Below are 20,159 nucleotides of genomic sequence, written 5' to 3'. Positions count from 1 at the left end.
CATTCGATGGATAGGATCCAAAAGAAGAGCCATTGCTTAGTGTGGTCTAGCAATGGCTTAGTTGGCCTTGTGTGCATCTATAAAGGAATATTAAAAACAGTTCAAATAGTTTAATAAGTTTGGAGTTAAGATAATATCTGAAACAGTTCTCTATGAAACATATTCCTAAGCATTTCAAGTTCGAGGGTGTCTAGAAGTTTACATTCGATGGATAGGATCCAAAAGAAGAGCCATTGCTTAGTGTGGTCTAGCAATGGCTTAGTTGGCCTTGTGTGCATCTATAAAGGAATATTAAAAACAGTTCAAATAGTTTAATAAGTTTGGAGTTAAGATAATATCTGAAACAGTTCTCTATGAAACATATTCCTAAGCATTTCAAGTTCAAGGGTGTCTAGAAGTTTACATTCGATGGATAGGATCCAAAAGAAGAGCCATTGCTTAGTGTGGTCTAGCAATGGCTTAGTTGGCCTTGTGTGCATCTATAAAGGAATATTAAAAACAGTTCAAATAGTTTAATAAGTTTGGAGTTAAGATAATATCTGAAACAGTTCTCTATGAAACATATTCCTAAGCATTTCAAGTTCGAGGGTGTCTAGAAGTTTACATTCGATGGTTAGGATCCAAAAGAAGAGCCATTGCTTAGTGTGGTCTAGCAATGGCTTAGTTGGCCTTGTGTGCATCTATAAAGGAATATTAAAAACAGTTCAAATAGTTTAATAAGTTTGGAGTTAAGATAATATCTGAAACAGTTCTCTATGAAACATATTCCTAAGCATTTCAAGTTCAAGGGTGTCTAGAAGTTTACATTCGATGGTTAGGATCCAAAAGAAGAGCCATTGCTTAGTGTGGTCTAGCAATGGCTTAGTTGGCCTTGTGTGCGTCTATAAAGGAATATTAAAAACAGTTCAAATAGTTTAATAAGTTTGGAGTTAAGATAATATCTGAAACAGTTCTCTATGAAACATATTCCTAAGCATTTCAAGTTCGAGGGTGTCTAGAAGTTTACATTCGATGGTTAGGATCCAAAAGAAGAGCCATTGCTTAGTGTGGTCTAGCAATGGCTTAGTTGGCCTTGTGTGCGTCTATAAAGGAATATTAAAAACAGTTCAAATAGTTTAATAAGTTTGGAGTTAAGATAATATCTGAAACAGTTCTCTATGAAACATATTCCTAAGCATTTCAAGTTCAAGGGTGTCTAGAAGTTTACATTCGATGGTTAGGATCCAAAAGAAGAGCCATTGCTTAGTGTGGTCTAGCAATGGCTTAGTTGGCCTTGTGTGCGTCTATAAAGGAATATTAAAAACAGTTCAAATAGTTTAATAAGTTTGGAGTTAAGATAATATCTGAAACAGTTCTCTATGAAACATATTCCTAAGCATTTCAAGTTCGAGGGTGTCTAGAAGTTTACATTCGATGGTTAGGATCCAAAAGAAGAGCCATTGCTTAGTGTGGTCTAGCAATGGCTTAGTTGGCCTTGTGTGCATCTATAAAGGAATATTAAAAACAGTTCAAATAGTTTAATAAGTTTGGAGTTAAGATAATATCTGAAACAGTTCTCTATGAAACATATTCCTAAGCATTTCAAGTTCAAGGGTGTCTAGAAGTGTACATTCGATGGTTAGGATCCAAAAGAAGAGCCATTGCTTAGTGTGGTCTAGCAATGGCTTAGTTGGCCTTGTGTGCGTCTATAAAGGAATATTAAAAACAGTTCAAATAGTTTAATAAGTTTGGAGTTAAGATAATATCTGAAACAGTTCTCTATGAAACATATTCCTAAGCATTTCAAGTTCGAGGGTGTCTAGAAGTTTACATTCGATGGTTAGGATCCAAAAGAAGAGCCATTGCTTAGTGTGGTCTAGCAATGGCTTAGTTGGCCTTGTGTGCATCTATAAAGGAATATTAAAAACAGTTCAAATAGTTTAATAAGTTTGGAGTTAAGATAATATCTGAAACAGTTCTCTATGAAACATATTCCTAAGCATTTCAAGTTCAAGGGTGTCTAGAAGTGTACATTCGATGGTTAGGATCCAAAAGAAGAGCCATTGCTTAGTGTGGTCTAGCAATGGCTTAGTTGGCCTTGTGTGCGTCTATAAAGGAATATTAAAAACAGTTCAAATAGTTTAATAAGTTTGGAGTTAAGATAATATCTGAAACAGTTCTCTATGAAACATATTCCTAAGCATTTCAAGTTCGAGGGTGTCTAGAAGTTTACATTCGATGGTTAGGATCCAAAAGAAGAGCCATTGCTTAGTGTGGTCTAGCAATGGCTTAGTTGGCCTTGTGTGCATCTATAAAGGAATATTAAAAACAGTTCAAATAGTTTAATAAGTTTGGAGTTAAGATAATATCTGAAACAGTTCTCTATCAAACATATTCCTAAGCATTTCAAGTTCAAGGGTGTCTAGAAGTGTACATTCGATGGTTAGGATCCAAAAGAAGAGCCATTGCTTAGTGTGGTCTAGCAATGGCTTAGTTGGCCTTGTGTGCATCTATAAAGGAATATTAAAAACAGTTCAAATAGTTTAATAAGTTTGGAGTTAAGATAATATCTGAAACAGTTCTCTATCAAATATATTCCTAAGCATTTCAAGTTCAAGGGTGTCTAGAAGTTTACATTCGATGGATAGGATCCAAAAGAAAAGCCATTGCTTAGTGTGGTCTAGCAATGGCTTAGTTGGCCTTGTGTGCATCTATAAACAAATAATAAAAACACTTCAAATAGTTTAATAAGTCTGGAGTTAAGATAATACCTAAAACAGTTCTCCATCAAATATATTCCTAAGCATTTCAAGTTCAAGGGTGTCTAGAAGTTTACATTCGATGGATAGGATCCAAAAGAAAAGCCATCGCTTAGTGTGGTCTAGCAATGATTAACATCGCATTTTCATTGTCTGCTTGACAAAAAGTGAGTTCTCGTGACGTATAGTAACTGGCGTTGAAAAGTTGATCTGTCACGAAAATGCCAACCGCAAACAATCATGCCAATTGAATAAATTGAATGTTGCATTGGTATTAAAAGAGCCAGCCAAAGCAAATACAGTGGTTATTTTTGGTAAAATATTTTTTAATATATATTGTACCAATTTTTCTCACAAAAGCCATTTTAAAGCAGGAAAACATGAAAATACATAACAAATAAAATTAATAGATAACGCCTATTGCGTTTAAAATAACATAACAAAATTAAATGGTACTTAAGCTGATCTATATTTAATTAATTAGTCATTTGTTATTATTTGATTTGATACTTATTGTATTTGTGATAAATAAACATGTATAAACTTCTATACGAGATACCTTCTACATATATATTAAGGTATTATATATTTTGCCGCTTTCAACAGCTGCTACCGTCTCCTCCTAAATTTGTTTAAATAAGAACAAAAAAGTCGTTGCCCCGCCGGGAATCGAACCCGCGGCCTCCGCTTGAGTGATCTGAATACTCCAATCACTACACCATAGAAGTAGATGTCCGCAACATCTCTACGGCTTCACATATGATATGGTCAGTGCTTAAAAAGCAAACTGAACGGCTTTTGCACTGGTCTTCCGTCACATCAGCTCGGCAATAACATACACAAATATCTAATTATTTTAAACAAAAAAATATGTGGAAACGTTCGTGCGTTTATAATTTGAGGATTTCCCTCGACTTCAACGGATTCCGCCATCAGATCCTGACTTAATAGAAGGTGTACTCTTTCGAATAAATAAACAATTTTGAAAATCGACCCAAATCGATAAGTCGAAAAAGAAAAAATACTATAAACAGTAGTTTGAAAAGTGTTGATGCCCAAAAAACATTCAAAATTAACTTATAATTCTCAGTAATGCATTAATAATTCAACAATCAAAACAAAACTAAACTTAGAAAGATAAACATTGAAATATGACAGTATCAGATGGTAATAGCAATCGCACAAAAGGAAAAATATATGGTTAATGAAAGTTAATTTTAGTTCATATGCGCGACCAGTTTATTTACACTACAAAACAATATTTAATTTCTTGCCAACCCAATAATATCATAATTCTAATCAACTTTCCTTTAATTGCGAACATTACACTTCAATTTTTCCTTTTCCTTACGTTGCTACTAAAATAATTGCATCATAACATCGATTAAAACCAGATATCGCAATAATCAGTTAATTGAAAAACAGATTTTAATTTGGCTCAGATTTTTTTCGTTTGTATTCGATTGGCGTGACATTTAAATAACAATTTATTAAATTATTCAGCATAGATATCGTTTTAGAAACCATTTGAAAAACAAATAAAAACTGACCAAGGTTATGCAATATCAAATATTGTCTTCACAATTTGCCTTGTGCTAAAATTATACCCAGATTGTTCTAGTCCGAGGGTGTCTCCGCAATCAAACCAAACAATTTTAATTTCAGCCTATATTAATTAATATATTAATACATATACATATTTTATATGCCATTTTTATAGAAGGGTGCATCTTTATCCTCGAATTATCATATGCATCTTCTCAAACATTTTCATGTAAACTATTCTTGCAATTAAAATTGATATTTATTATCACTAAATATCGTAATAACAATATTCACGTATTCAATCTTCATAAATAAGCCATTAGTGGAGTTAAGGCCAATTATTGTTGTACATCATCATCATCAATCTTTGGAACATAGAAAAAGCAAATGCTCCTTCAACTTGGCTAATTCGGCTTACTGCTTCAACAGTAGAGGCTACCTACTTCCTTCTTCTGTATTAATGATACCAAATACTTAAACTCCATGACTATAGGATAATGATTCCTCCTTGCTGCATTTTTGTTGGATTCTGGTGCTCCATGGTACATTTGTGATGACAATCTGCATAAGGACCTGAAGATAGATACTTAAGACAAAGACTCTTCCACAAGATATTAACGGAGGCTCCATCAGCACACCAATGTTAAGTTTCTCGAATTCCTTGGTAATCATGGGTTAGTTAGAAGATTAAAGAAAGTAAAACCATTTGATCTAGTTCAGTGAAGTTCTTAGTAAACTACCTTAAAAATAGTGCCATAGATGTTAATACTAAAGCATCTATCGTAGGAATAAGTACTTTGTAATTTTAAGATTTAAAAAATATTGAAGAAATTTATTGCCGAAGACCATCAAACACTTATTAGAAACTTATAGTAATGCCGCTCCATCACATTCCTTTTTTTTTTGTTTTCAATGCAATGGCGTTAAACTGGTGATTTTAGTTTCGAAGATCAAAAAAGTTTGGATTGGAAGGCAATAAATTACGAGATTTATTGGACGAAAACCCAACACAAATCTCAAAGAATATTCAGATAACTTAGTAAGTAGTTAGTAAGTAGAAAGATCCCTAAAGAGGAATCTCATCGCAGTTTAATTGTTCATCAGCTAAAACTAAAAGTTTTCTGTGACGTATTGTGTCTTGCAATGAAAAGTGAATCTACTATGACAATCCCAAAGGCAAACAGTTAAGGATTACTCCAGGAGAGCCATATGATGGGATCAATAAGGTGTAATGATTTATGATCCACTAGAACCGAATGAAACTGTAGATATCTACCAACGTCAATGAAATAAATTAAATAACGTATTGTTGGAAAAAAAAAGAACCACTTACAGTGAGTAACAAATGTGAAGTCATAATCCTCCATACAACAATCAGTCACAGGTTTCAAGTGTTGTAAACGATACACTATTCGAATGCTGTGTACGTGGTTGAGACACATTACTGATTACGACTTCTTCAGGTTGATACATGGCTTCGCTGGCACACCATATGGAAAAACTGAATAGAAGTACGAACATAGGTCGCTGCCAAACCAATATCGTTTCTAAATAACAGTAACTAAGTTTTTCCAAATGAAGAAATTGTCATAATATATGCAAGCACATAATAATTAGAGATACCCATTCAATTTATTTATATTTATTCTTCTTTCGACAGGGTAACCCTATATTGCCAGAAAGATAGGAAAAAGCTCTAGTAGTATTTTGACTAACACGTATCGTACCAAGATTTGTCAATAAATGCCTTTTTATGTGAAACAATTAGGAGAACATATACGTGCACCTAATAACTAAAGATACATATTCGATACAAAACTAGAAATTTTTTTAAAAAACACACAAATTTCAACGATTAAAAATGAAAAACAGGTTTTCCACCTTCAAAGGTGTGATAATTATGTAGTATTTAAAAAGTATTATGTATATAAAAACAGTTTTATTTATAGACAACTTTTATTTGCAATTGTTAATTTAGATTCACACAATTGTGATAATTCTTATTGTGGTTGATGCGGCACATATCAGATAAACACGGTTTTATCGCAATACATAATACAATCACCTGGTATCGTAAAAAAAGGTTCTTCAGGTTGATACATGGCTTCGCTGGCACACCATATGGAAAAACTGAATAGAAGTACGAACATAGGTCACTGCCAAACCAATATCGTTTCTAAATAACAGTAACTAAGTTTTTCCAAGTGAAGAAATGGTCATAATATATGCAAGCACATAATAATTAGAGATACCCATTCAATTTATTTATATTTATTCTTCTTTCGACAGGGTAACCAATTAGGAGAATATATACGTGCACCTAATAACTAAAGATACATATTCGATACAAAACTAGAAATTTTTTTAAAAAACACACAAATTTCAACGATTAAAAATGAAAAACAGGTTTTCCACCTTCAAAGGTGTGATAATTATGTAGTATTTAAAAAGTATTATGTATATATAAAAACCACGAATTCAAAGGGAATGATTAAAAACAGTTTTATTTATAGACAACTTTTATTTGCAATTGTTAATTTAGATTCACACAATTGTGATAATTCTTATTGTGGTTGATGCGGCACATATCAGATAAACACGGTTTTATCGCAATACATAATACAATCACCTGGTATCGTAAAAAAAGGTTCTTCAGGTTGATACATGGCTTCGCTGGCACACCATATGGAAAAACTGAATAGAAGTACGAACATAGGTCACTGCCAAACCAATATCGTTTCTAAATAACAGTAACTAAGTTTTTCCAAGTGAAGATATGGTCATAATATATGCAAGCACATAATAATTAGAGATACCCATTCAATTTATTTATATTTATTCTTCTTTCGACAGGATAACCCTATATTGCCAGAAAGATAGGAAAAAGCTCTAGTAGTATTTTGACTAACACGTATCGTACCAAGATTTGTCAATAAATGCCTTTTTATGTGAAACAATTAGGAGAATATATACGTGCACCTAATAACTAAAGATACATATTCGATACAAAACTAGAAAATTTTTTAAAAAACACACAAATTTCAACGATTAAAAATGAAAAACAGGTTTTCCACCTTCAAAGGTGTGATAATTATGTAGTATTTAAAAAGTATTATGTATATAAAAACCCCGAATTCAAAGGAAATGGTTAAGTTTTATTTATAGACAACTTTTATTTGCATTTGTTAATTTAGATTCACACAATTGTGACAATTCTTTATTGTGGGTGATGCGGCACATATAAGATAAACACGGTTTTATCGCAATACATAATACAATCACCTGGCATCGTAAAAAAATATGTAACAAGCACTCATCCTTCCGACAATGATTTTTTGCAAATCCTCTTGATAACTCCAAAGTTTAATTACGGTAAAACCGACTCTGCAGTTCTTACTCAACCCAACAAATAATAACGCTGTAAAAGATAACGAGCAGACGAGGTAAATATTAACACTGAGAATATTATAGGAATTATGGGAAAATAAATACACACTATCAAGAGGACTGATAACCATTTTTTCCCTAATTTGGTGCGAATAATCGGTAGTTAATTGTAACGCGCAATTTCTTCGAGGGTCTGACTTACAATATACATAAAATTGTAAGATAATGCTGATATTATTAGATGTAGTCAAGTAAATATTGCTCACGGATTATAATCAGTTATTTGTTTCAGGCGTTGGTCGGACCGATTCCGATGAAAAAATCGATGAAGAATCAACTTTAGAGGTAAGTACTTATCTCAGTTTGTGATATTAATAGATACAATGACATGGCAAATACGAGTCAATCTATAATTATTTAAAATTTAAAATAATGTTTCGGTATAAATAATTATATATCTAGTATCTATAGTCTATCTAAAGTAGCCGTGAACCTACGTCATCTCAATTTATTTATTTTTATTAATCCCCTAGAACGTCAACAAAGTGCCCATTGGCAATAAGTATTATTATATGATTTCAGTTATATATTATAACTATTTTGGCATGTAGAAAACGTACTGAAGCGATCTACTGTTCAACGTATAATCTAAATCTTATTCTAGATACTATTCTAACTTATTTTAAAGTCTATCCTAACTTATACTAAAAACTATTCTAGCTTATTCTAGAGATTATTAAATCTCACTCTATGTGTCTATTAATCAGTTTTTGTGGCATTTTGCATTTGAGCACTCGCACTTCACTGTCATCGCGCATATTTAACTGTTTGGCGAGTGCACTGGGATGCACTAATAGTCTTTCAGAGTACTTCGCACTAACACTCCGAATTACACTCGTTATGGGTTCTATGGGGATATCGCGCTGAATCAGTTTGTTGGACATATAATGTGGGGCATCGACGATGACTTTATTTTAACAAGCAACATTTTATTCTGGAATGTCTGGAGGATATCTATGTTAAATTTGCTAGTTGTACCCCACAGTTCAATGCCATAGGTCCAAATTGGCCTAAGTATTGACTTATACAGCAAAACCTTGTTATCTAATTTTGTGTTTTGTAAATATATGTTTTTCCATGTCAAACGTCGATCAAAATGCATTCCCAGATATTTAACGTTGTCTGCTTGTGGAAGTTGTCTGCTTGAGGTCGGTATGTCAGCTCTATATAATAGATATAACAATGGGCCTGCGGAACACCCGAATATTTCGTGTGTAGGTCAGTGTATTCGTCACTCTGTTTGACAATAAAATATCTGTCTGTGAGGCATCTCAATTTATGAAGTCAAGCCGCACCAACTTTGAGTTTTAGTTAATTTTGACTTTGATATATAACAAAATTCCAAATAAAACAAAGAACCAAAAGTGTTATCTAATATAATTTATTTCAACATTATAGTACATCTAATGCATATATTATCGAATAATTTAAACTACAGTTAATTATACAGCTACAATAGTTTATAGGTTGAAGTTGTTTTATGATATTTACAATGAACTCTGCTCCACACCACCCATGAGATTATAGAGTTCTGGGCACATTTCTTATGTAGTGTAATTATATACTCGTCTTTAGTTGTTTCCACTCTCATCACCTTGGAAATTGATTGATCTCCAGCCTATCTAACATTTGTTCACGATTTCATCTTCTCTCAATGATGTGAGGTGTTATTACCATTCCACCTCAACAGTTCTAAGAAGAAGAAGAACAAAATATCTGCAATGAATTATTAATAAATGTTATAACTAATAATACCTAATAAATTGTTATTCCACCATTTACCTTTTTCGATCAATTTTTATTGTCTTAACACTTTTTATAATCATCATCTTGCCATGAGTGACCTAATGTCCCATTCTGAAATATTCATATCTCGTCTAAATACACAAATTTAAATAATAAGTCTTCCTTGATTTTATTAAACGATTTTAAAAATTGTATTCTTTTAAAAACAATGTCCAAAACAAGTTCCATCCAAAACAACCTCTTCGTAGGTTATCTTTACACCTTTTAAATCCTATATTACCTAACAGCGTAGAAAGGGCTATTCTACATGCGGCAAAAACCATTGCTCTAAGCTACCTACAGATACTTTTCAGATAGTTTCTTCTAAAATAATTGTATTAAATTATGTTAATTAAACTACTCACTGTTTTGTTACTGTCTTGTCTTCTGTTATGAAGCTAACATCAAAGAGATCTTGATTCGTGGCCTGAAGTAACTGATTAGAGAGGCACTCTGTTTTATCTGGCTTCGGCATTTTCAGTCAGAGTAATAATAAGCAGCGATTTTAAATTTATCAAAATAAGCAAAGCATTAAAAACCTGTAGTTACCTGTAGTTAGAAACCTTTAGAACGCTGATAAAACTTGTAGTTGTTATAACTAATATTTTGAAGAATTTTGCACTTGACAACCGAGCGGTGTTCGATTACGTATTCGAACGTATCAGAGAGCATTGTATCTCTTTTGAACTGGAATAAAATGAGAAAGAATATATTGTCTGATACTAAAACGAATTTACAAAATTGCGACAGACAATACATTAGACATCTTGATGATGTAAGTTCACTGCTTCATTGGATAAACTATAAATTTAGGTATAGTGTATCCCAAGAAGCGGTGAGCTCACGTCATCTATATCTATGACGTCAAAACGTCGCAAACATTGACACTTACTTTATTTTAACTTTGATATATAACAATATTCTAATATAAATAAAATAATAAAACAAAAATATTTTAAAATATAATTTACTTTAACATTATAGTACATCTGATGCATATATTATCGCAGGACTTAGACTACAGTTAATTAAACAGCCGCAAGGGTTTATAGGTTAGGGCTATTTTATTATATATACATTGAACTCTTTTCTAAACCACCTAAACCAATTTGTAAATTCACATTTGCCTTTAGCATATATATTAAAACATTTACGCAAAACAAAATTAAGTAAGTTATGTGTTACAATTTAGAAATTTATACTAAAGGAATGTATTCACAATCACAAAGTTAACTACTGATTGTCCAAAACTTAGATCTATAAAGAAAATAAAATTTAAAGAATAAAGTGTCTTATAGTCACATATATTGATTCTCTTCACATATCATTACATTGATTGTTAAACGCCTTAATATTTATCAATATTTGTTTACAAAATCTATTTCTCTTTAGAAAAATCTTAATAACTTCTTGAATTGCCTCTAGTACAATGATATGACTCCAGAACCACAACAACTACTAACAGTCCTTAAGTAAGAACAATTTGTCTTATCTGTGCTCGGAAGCTGACTTCGAAATTCTAAATATCATACTATTCCTATTGTCTTTTTTTATCCAAAGTTGCCACAACTCTTTAAAAGTTGCAACAATACGAGAATAATAGAGAGTAACAAAAATATTAATTAACACTAAACACACTCACTTTCGGTTTTGATATTGTTCCAAATGTGAAATTTGGGGATTTATCTTGCGATTCAAAATTGCCTGCCGGCATTTGATTTTAAAAAGTATCCGTCTGTAGATGATTTACGTACAACAGAAACGACGAATAATCTACCGTATAAGAATTGGAGCTGGCAATTCGTCGGCCTAAAATATTTGTTTATATATATTTGTGTCAACGATCTGACGTCTATTCCTGGTTACTTGATTTGGACGTATTTCGTTTTACTGGAATTTATTTATTTGTAACGCATGTTACATAAAAATGTTAGACCTAAAAATTCTTCCTCGATATAAGCTTTAACCCTGCCAAGTTTCACGACTCCAGGTGGCCCTCAAAATCATATAATATAATATCTCAAAAAATATACTATCTTTGATAACTATTCTATTTTGTGGTCATCGTCTAGTTCTTGTATTTTGTGTAGTTGACCGAAAAAGTTTGTTTTGGATGCGTTGAATAACTGGTTGGTTTAATGCTTTAACACAACCCCATAAGTCCAAGTAATATTTAGGATATCATGAACTGATATAACCAATTTCTTTGATTATAGGTTCAGTTTATGATATTTGCTGAAAATATTTTGATTAATAATCCATTTTGGTAAATTATTGATCTCAAATTTCTTTATAAAGACAAGGTCCTCGTATATTACAAAATTACTATTAAGTTAATAAAATGAAACTACCATTACGTGCTCTGGCATTAATTTGACTAGTTCAGTCAAAAGATAGATTAAACGTATAATATCGTGTTATATCTGTTTAACAGGAAAAAGTCGCGTGACTAAGAAAATTGATTAATTCGCCATTGTTATGATATAGATCATAACAATTAAGAAGCAATATTAAAAGCAGTAACCTGCCACATATATCTCTCTAGCTATATATCTTCGATATAACAAGGTATTCTAGTTTATTGAATTAACAGATCAATTGAAAAGTCCCCGGCCTGATATATAGATGGCGCTACTAGAATTAAATCCATATGTTTTTTAGTTAGCCCTAACCCTCAAAAGATGCGTGTATAAATTTGACAACTGTCGGATCATCAGTTTGTGAATTATAGCATTTTGAGTGAAGCAACTTTTGTTATTGCCAAAAAAAATGGATAGAAAGGAATTTCGCGTGTTGATAAAATATTGCTTTTTGAAGGGAAAAAATACAGTTGAAGCAAAAACTAGGCTTGATGCCGAGTTTCCGGACACTGCCCTAGGAAAATCAACCATCAAGCATCAAGAAATGAGCACCGAAGATGGAGAACGCAGTAAACGTCCAAATGAGCTTGTTACCAACGAAAACATTAAAAAATTCCACAAAATGATTTTGAATGACCGTAAATTAAAATAGAATAAAATAGCAGACACTCTAAATATATCAACCGAACGTGTACATCATATCATTCACGAATATTTGGGTATGAGAAAGCTTTGTGCTGTGCCGCGCGAGCTCACTTTTGTCCAAAAACAACGACGAGTTGATGATTCGGAGCAGTGTTTGAAGATGATCAGTCGTAATAAACTCGAGTTTTTGCGTCGATGTGTGACAATGGCTGAAACATGGCTCCATCATTTCACTCCGAAATCCAATCGAAAGTCATCCGAGTGGACTGCACACAATGAACCCGCTCCAAAGCATTGGAAAACGCAACAGTCGGCTGGCAACGTTATGGCAGCATAACAGTCAGTTTTAGGCAACACAGAATCCTCAATTGATTCATGAAACATCATTGCATCCACTAAAAACAACTGTATGGTGTGGTATTCATGCTGGAAACATCACTGGTCCCTATTTTTTTGAAAATGGCCAAGGTATTGCAGTTACTGTTGTTGCTGAACGGTACCAAGATATGATTCGAAATTTTCTTGTGTCTGAAATGGAAGAACAAGGACTAGATGACATGCTGTTTCAGCAAGATAGACCCACAGCACGCACAGCTCGTTCAACAATTAAATTATTAAAGTAAACTGCGGATTTAACAGTACCAGACTTTTTCTTATGGCGTTTTTTAAAATCAAAAGTTAAAGTTAGTTAAAGACAATATTCGGCACGAAATTGAATAAATTCAGGCTCAGATGTTGCAGGATGTCACGAAAATGCCTTAAAAAGAGCCCAAAGTTGCATAGCGAATCGCGGTCACCATTTAGACATAATTTTTCATAACGAAAAAAAATTTAAAAACCAAATAAACTTTTTTATGAAAACTAAACTTACTTATCGTTTCTTTGAACATTGTTATAGGCAATCAAAATAGTAACGGGACTTTTGCCCCATGTTGTATATTAGAAGTCTCACCATAACGGTTCAATTATGTTGAGATCTGGTGTTATGCTGGCCATGGGAGATGTTTGATAATATTCTGATGCTCTTCAAATGAAGACTGAACCTTTTTGGCCAAGGGTATGGCCGCATCATCATCTGGAAATATGGCAGTATCTAGCAGCAATATGCCATGTTTTAATTTTTACCACATTTTGTATAGAACAAAAAAAAACATTTCATCGATCGCTTTTTTTAACCGTAGCAGAACAAAGCTTATAAGACAATGAAATATAACCTAGAATACTTGGCAGTGTACATTGAGCAATACCATTTACCTGTTCTTTTCATGGAATATGTTCACCATAATTTTCCATTAGTAATTAATCAATTTTTTTTGCAATTTTCTTGAATTAAACAAAAAGAGTAACACTGAGCGGTATAAAATTATCTGGTTGCACAGGAAAAAAGTAAACCTCAATTTATTTGGCGTCCTGATACCAAAAATCATAATAATCAAGTCATATCTCCCATCAATTTTTAACATTTTAATATTTTATTATCAGAAACAAATTTAAAATGTTTATTATTACTTAACATCAGGAAACTTACGAATAACTTTTTATTATTTGATCATTGGTCGCTTATGGCTTAGAAGTTACCTCCATGCTCCTTAGTCAGCAAACGAATTTTAGATTTTGTATGTCAGTAGAATAGCAGAACAGGAGATCAACATTGATCAGCAATATCAACATTCAACAAGATGGTTTTTGTTTTAAGTATTTATGCAGAACGTTTCCTCATGTATCCGAACTTAAATTGAAAGAAGTTTATGTTGTGTTCGAATTCGATTTAACAGCAACGAGTACCAACCGAAATAAGTAAAGAAATTGTAATTAAGATTGTAGGCAATATGGAAGACCCTAACTATAAACTTATGGTACAAATTAGCTACGATATGAAACGTAAGTTCAATAGCTATGATTAGCTGATGAACCTTAAAGTTAACTTCTTGCAGAACTTATCTAATTTTTTTTGTTTAAAACTTAAGTGGTGAGAAAGTGTAGAATGTGGAGACAGAATATTATAGACAATGAAATAATAACATGAAGGGTTATTACAGTTGATTGCCTTACGTGAAACAATATAATACATTATATAGAAGAAAACCCAATACAAAGTACTTTACAGATTAATAACAACGCTCCTAATATGCTGGTGGGTTGGAGCTTGTGAATATACTTTAAGGGTACATTCCAGAGACTTTTTTTGCTATAATTTCAATATTAATATTCATTCAGCTTTTGGAATTTATTTGTTGTAATTTGATATTCTTGTTGATATTTAAAACTCACCAAATAATTCCTGTCGTATATAATAGTACTATGTGCTACAGTTTATACTAATCTATATTACTACTAGATATCTACTTTGTCTGTTTGAAAGTTAATTCACATTAATTTTACTTAAGTATTGATTTCTAAAACTATATCCGTATGACTTCAAACTTAATGTAACTTTTAGTAATATATTGGTGCATAGTAACAGTGAAATCTAGTTATTGGAACTTTTTTTATAGATACCAAATTGATATTTATGTGGTGATAATCTGGTCAAGATTGACCGTCGACCCATTTTAATCTAACCTAATTTATTGTTATATACTGATATATAACTGGACCTAAGTCACAATCAGTATCAATGCATTTAGTCTTCAGTGGCCCACAATATTATTCTTAAGAGCTTCTTAAGAATTCTTGCTTATATTTTAGTATATATTGTGATTTTTTTGTAAATGTTTGTTTTTGTCAAATTATTGTAATTATTAATTTTCAAAATATTATCCATATATTTGGACAGCACTTAAATTTGACGCCAGAGAAACGCTACTTCTTTTAGGTCATCCAGTAGGTATTAGACCCATTTTCAAAGTATCTCCGTAATAATTAAAACACTGCCTAGCTGTCATTGGTCCGAAATAAATATTGTATATGTTTCCATAGTTAAATAATGATTGGTGTTTTATTCTTTTTAAATAACTTTATTTACTCGTATTAGCACTTGTCTAAAATACGTGTAAAAATAGAATATAATTAAAATGATTTATGTTTACTTGAATTACAAATGATATATAAGTAATATAAATCGTGGTTGCAGCTAAATTGATATGTCAACTCTTTGAAATATTAAATTGAACAACTGCGACTGGACGCTGGCGGTTGCTTTTGTTCTGGAGAATCGATGACTGGGACTCTGAGACCGTGTGAGGATGAGTGTTCCGAATTGCTTTGTTCTTGGTCTTGCATTATCTGGCGTGTGCATGATACGTAGTTGGAACGACTGCTATTGCTGTGGGAAATTAATCCGTTTCCTGGTCACTCTGATGATGGAGTGATATTGATCCCTTTAAGGGTGCTACACTGATTATAGCGACCCTCCAACTTTTCGATACCATTTTTGTCGTACGATTAGTCCTTTGCTTCAAAATAGGTCTCAGTTTCGACGATCACTTCTTCATTCGACGGAAATTTCTTCCCAGCGAGCATTCTTTTGTGATTTGCGAACAGGAAATAGTCGCTGGTGGCCAGATCTAGAGAATACGGTGGAGGAGGAAGCAACCCGAATCCCAATTCATGGATTTTTGCCATCATTTTCGCTCACTTGAGAGACGGTGGATTGTCTTGGTGAAGCAGCACTTTCTTTTTCTTCAAATGCGGCCGTTTTTCGACGATTTCGTCCTTAAAACGGTCCAATAACGCTATGTAATAGTCGCTGTTGATAGCCCTTCCTTTTTCAAGATAGTGAATGAAAATTATTCCATGCGCATCCTAAAATACAGACGCCATAACCTTGCCAGCCGACTGTTGCATTTTCCCACGCTTTGGAGTGGGTTCATCGTGTGTAATTCATTCAGATGACAATCGATTGGACTTCGGAGTGAAATGTTGGAGCCATTGTCACATATGCGTGCAAAATCTTATTACACTTGAACATCTTCAAACACTGCTCCGAATCATCAATTCGTCGTTGTTTTTTGGTCAAAAGTGAGCTCGCGCTGCACCCACTTTGCACAGAGCTTTCTCATACCCAAATATTCGTGAATGATATGATGTACACGTTCTGTTAATATCTTTAGAGTGTATGCTATTTCATTCAATTTACGGTCATTCAAAATTATTTTGTGGATTTTTTAAATATTTTCGTCGGTAACAACCTCTTTTAGGTGTCCACTGCGTTCAACGTCTTCGGTGCTCATTTCACCACGTCTATACTTAGCATACCAATCCTAGATGATTGATTTTCCTGGGGCAGTGTCCGGAAACTCGGCATCATGCCGAGTTTTTCGTCAACTGTATTTTCCCTTCAAAAAGCAATACTTTGTCAACACGCAAAATTCCTTTTTATCCATTTTTTTCACAATAACAAAAATTGCTTCACTCAAAGTACTATAATTGACAAACTAATGATCCGACAACTGTCAAATTTATACACGCATCGTTTAAGAGTTCGGGCTAACTAAAATCATATCGTTTTAATTCTAGTAGCGCCATCTATGTGTCAGGCCGGGGACTTTTCAATTGACCTATTTATTTAGGTCTAAAATATCGACCTAGCAGATGGAATTCCGAGTATCATAGATATTCGGAACGATTTATGATTTTCTTGAATGGTGCATGTCTTCGTGTTTTAAGGAAAAGAAAATATCGAAGAAGTGTAACCAAATAAAACTCGCTTTCATCATTGCGATGACCATCTCTCGTAACTCAATCGTAACTCGATCGGCCCGCAGTGGACCACGTCTCGCACCTCACTCTCACGCCGGCCAGGATTAAGATAAATTTCGAGTTAAAATAATGATTGCGGCCGCCAAACTGGACGCGTTCGTTCTTCGCAATTACCGGTCGCGCGGCTCTCGCCCGTCAAAAAACAGTCGTCCACTCGGCACCGTCGTCGTAGCACGCTTTGATCGCCATCACCGAACGCCGCCGTTACCCCGTATCGCCACGACAACAAAGTGCAAGAAAACAAAAACAAACAGAACGGAGGAGATGCGGAAGAGAAAATCGCAGTATCCGTGAAACAGACGATTCGTAGGTCGTACACGCGTCCCCGCGCTGTGCCGATTTTTTTACCTTATTGTTTGTTTTTTTCTGTTAAACTCGGCTGATAAACTCTGAAAATGGGCTGTGAAAGGAATGTGATGCAGATGGCCGATGAAAAACAAGTGAAGGTACGTAATTATGACGGTTTATTTTTTTTAATCAATTTTAATATTTAATCATTTTTCTTTGTATTCGTTGTTGCGCTGGTATGCGATTGTTTCGTCATCATTTCAGATTAACGAAATCATTAAACCGCGTCCGCTGCAATTATTGAAACATGTTATAGCGTTGATATTTACCTGGTTAGTTGGCTTTAAGCGACCACTGTCGATTTTACAGCCGATTTCTAAAATTCGAAATGTTATCAGGTTAAATAACCAACAAAAATGTGTAGAGTTATTTTCAAATGCATGGCGTAAAATAAAATAAAAATTATATATAATAAATCAATATAATATAATTTAACATCTTAAATTAACAAAAACAGAGATCAAAATAAAAGATATAACAACTACCTACACAATAAATGGCAAAATAGATGCGAGATCTTGATGTCGAGGTGGTACGGTTACAGGTGTTCTGAAAACCTAATGCAAACGTACCTATGCATCCAGTTTTCAATGACAAAGATGAAATTATAAATCTAACAGGTCAATTGTCCTACAGAAGTCAAAAGTCCCCAGCCTACCAGAGTAAAACACATTTTTTGGCAAAATTAGTTTTTCTTATTGAACATAATTCCCTTCAAGGGTGATACACTGATTATAGCGACCCTCCAACCTTTCGATACCATTTTTGTAGTACGATTTGTCCTTCAAAATAGGCCTCAGTTTCGGCGATCAGCTCTTCATTCGACAAAACTTTCTTCCCAGCATGCACTCTTTTGAGATCTGAGAAAATATAAAAAAAAAAGGAAATAATCACTGAGGGCCAAATCTGGAGAATACTGGAGAAGACTTGTGACACGGTGCATTTTCTTGGTGAAGCAGTTTCTTTTTATTCAAATACATCCGTTTTTCGGCGATTTCGTCCTTCAAACGGTCCAATAATGCTAAGTAATAGTCGCTGTTGATGGTCCTTCTTTTTTCAAGGTAGTCAATGAAAATTATTCCATGCACATACCAAAATACAGGCGCCATAACGTTGCCAGCCGACTGTTACGTTTTCCCACGCGTTGGAGCAGGTTCATCGTGTGCAGTCCACTCGGATGACAGTCCATTATACTTCGGAGTGAAACGATGGAGCCATGTTTCATTCATTGTCACATATAGATGCAAATTATCGAATTTATTACACTTAATCATATTCAAACACTGCTCCGAATCATCAACTCGTCGTTGTTTTTGGTCAAAAGTGAGCTCGCGCTGCACCCACTTTAGACAAAATAAAGCTTTCTTATATCCAAATATTCGTGAATATTTGGATATAATATAACCATTCAAAATCATTTTGTGGATTTTTTAAATGTTTTCGTCGGTAACAACCTCTTTTGGCCGTCCACTGCGTTCACCGTCTTCGGTGCTCATTTCTCCACGTCTGAACTTAGCATACCAATCCTTGATGGTTGATTTTCCTGTAGATGTTTTTGCCTGTGTATTAGGAAAAAATATCGACAAAATATAAACAAACAAAAGCTTTTACCAATGATTCCGTGTAAACAAACTGAGTTATGTCACCTTTCTATGTGTACTCCGCATCTGATTGATGTTATTGAGATATTTTCTTATTTATTTCTCTCTGAAGTTGTCCACCTTTGTTACACCCCTGACTCTTCTGAGATATTTAATTTCTGCTGCTTGTATTTTATATTTATCGATATTTGTATCGTCAAACGTTTCGCAACCAAATGTTTTTGCTGTTTCGCTATTTTTGCGGTGTATATTTCTCGTGCCAAAATTTGATTTAATCACAGCTGTAATCTTCTCCCTAATGCCTTTACCATATCTGCTAAACAGTTAGTATTCATTCACTCCTCATACATTCTAACCAAATACCATAAATTCAAACCAATCGTATATTCTGAATAATTACAGGCATATATATGCACATAAATCCTTCACACTCTTCAGTACGATTTTCTACAGTTATCTTATATTAATTGTTGATAAAAACCAATGTTTTTTCCCACATGTTCAAACAGTTCTTGCTTGTATATCCTTCTCGGCCTGCATGTCCATTGTAGTAATTATTTGCCGCATCCCATGCCAATTCGATTGGGTTGAATGTGCAGTGATAGGAAGGAAGACGCAATATTCTGTCGTCATATTGTTCATCTAGAGCACAAACATATTGTTTCATTTCTCCACTAACTCAACCCCAGGAATATAATCATTTTCGTGTCCAGCATGAGGAACATTATATCTGATGAATTATTAAAAATTAGTTATCTTTTTTATTATCGTTAAAACGTTTCTATTTTACCATCAACTTTCGTTGTCTTTAGGCTCTTTTAATTAATGTCTTGCCAAGAGTGGTATCCTTTTTAAAGTAATGTCTGGAAATTTCATTAGACCTCTTCGTCGGCTATCTTTACACCATCTATTTAAATATTAAGTTTCCTAACAGTGTATGATGGGATGACTTACATATCTCAAAGAACTGCATACTTGCAATTACTGCA

The 20,159-nt window shown here is 33.5% G+C and overlaps 1 protein-coding gene and 1 long non-coding RNA gene across 3 annotated transcripts in view; one reads left to right on the top strand and one right to left on the bottom strand.

The window, feature by feature from the left end:
- Positions 1 to 20,159, top strand: part of LOC143203932 (peptide transporter family 1) — a 100,751-nt gene that overhangs the window by 36,022 nt on the left and 44,570 nt on the right. The window contains exon 2 of one of the 2 annotated variants that reach the window (XM_076416262.1): positions 7,963 to 8,015. In XM_076416262.1, coding sequence (XP_076272377.1) covers positions 7,963 to 8,015 — 53 coding nt within the window. Of the gene's footprint in view, positions 1 to 7,962; positions 8,016 to 17,180; positions 17,668 to 20,159 lie in introns of those variants that run through there. The other variant, XM_076416263.1, reaches the window with a different exon arrangement.
- On the bottom strand, positions 4,392 to 7,726 carry LOC143203477 (uncharacterized). The gene is made up of 2 exons (XR_013007340.1): positions 7,566 to 7,726; positions 4,392 to 4,856 (listed from the first exon to the last, which is right to left on the bottom strand). It is a non-coding gene; the product is annotated as an uncharacterized LOC143203477 (long non-coding RNA).

This window comes from Rhynchophorus ferrugineus, unplaced genomic scaffold, assembly GCF_030347505.1.
Source record: "Rhynchophorus ferrugineus isolate W39M unplaced genomic scaffold, kcgeb_rfMv2 rfM10, whole genome shotgun sequence".
Lineage (NCBI taxonomy): Eukaryota > Metazoa > Arthropoda > Insecta > Coleoptera > Curculionidae > Rhynchophorus > Rhynchophorus ferrugineus.
This window is presented reverse-complemented; position numbering and strand designations above follow the sequence as displayed.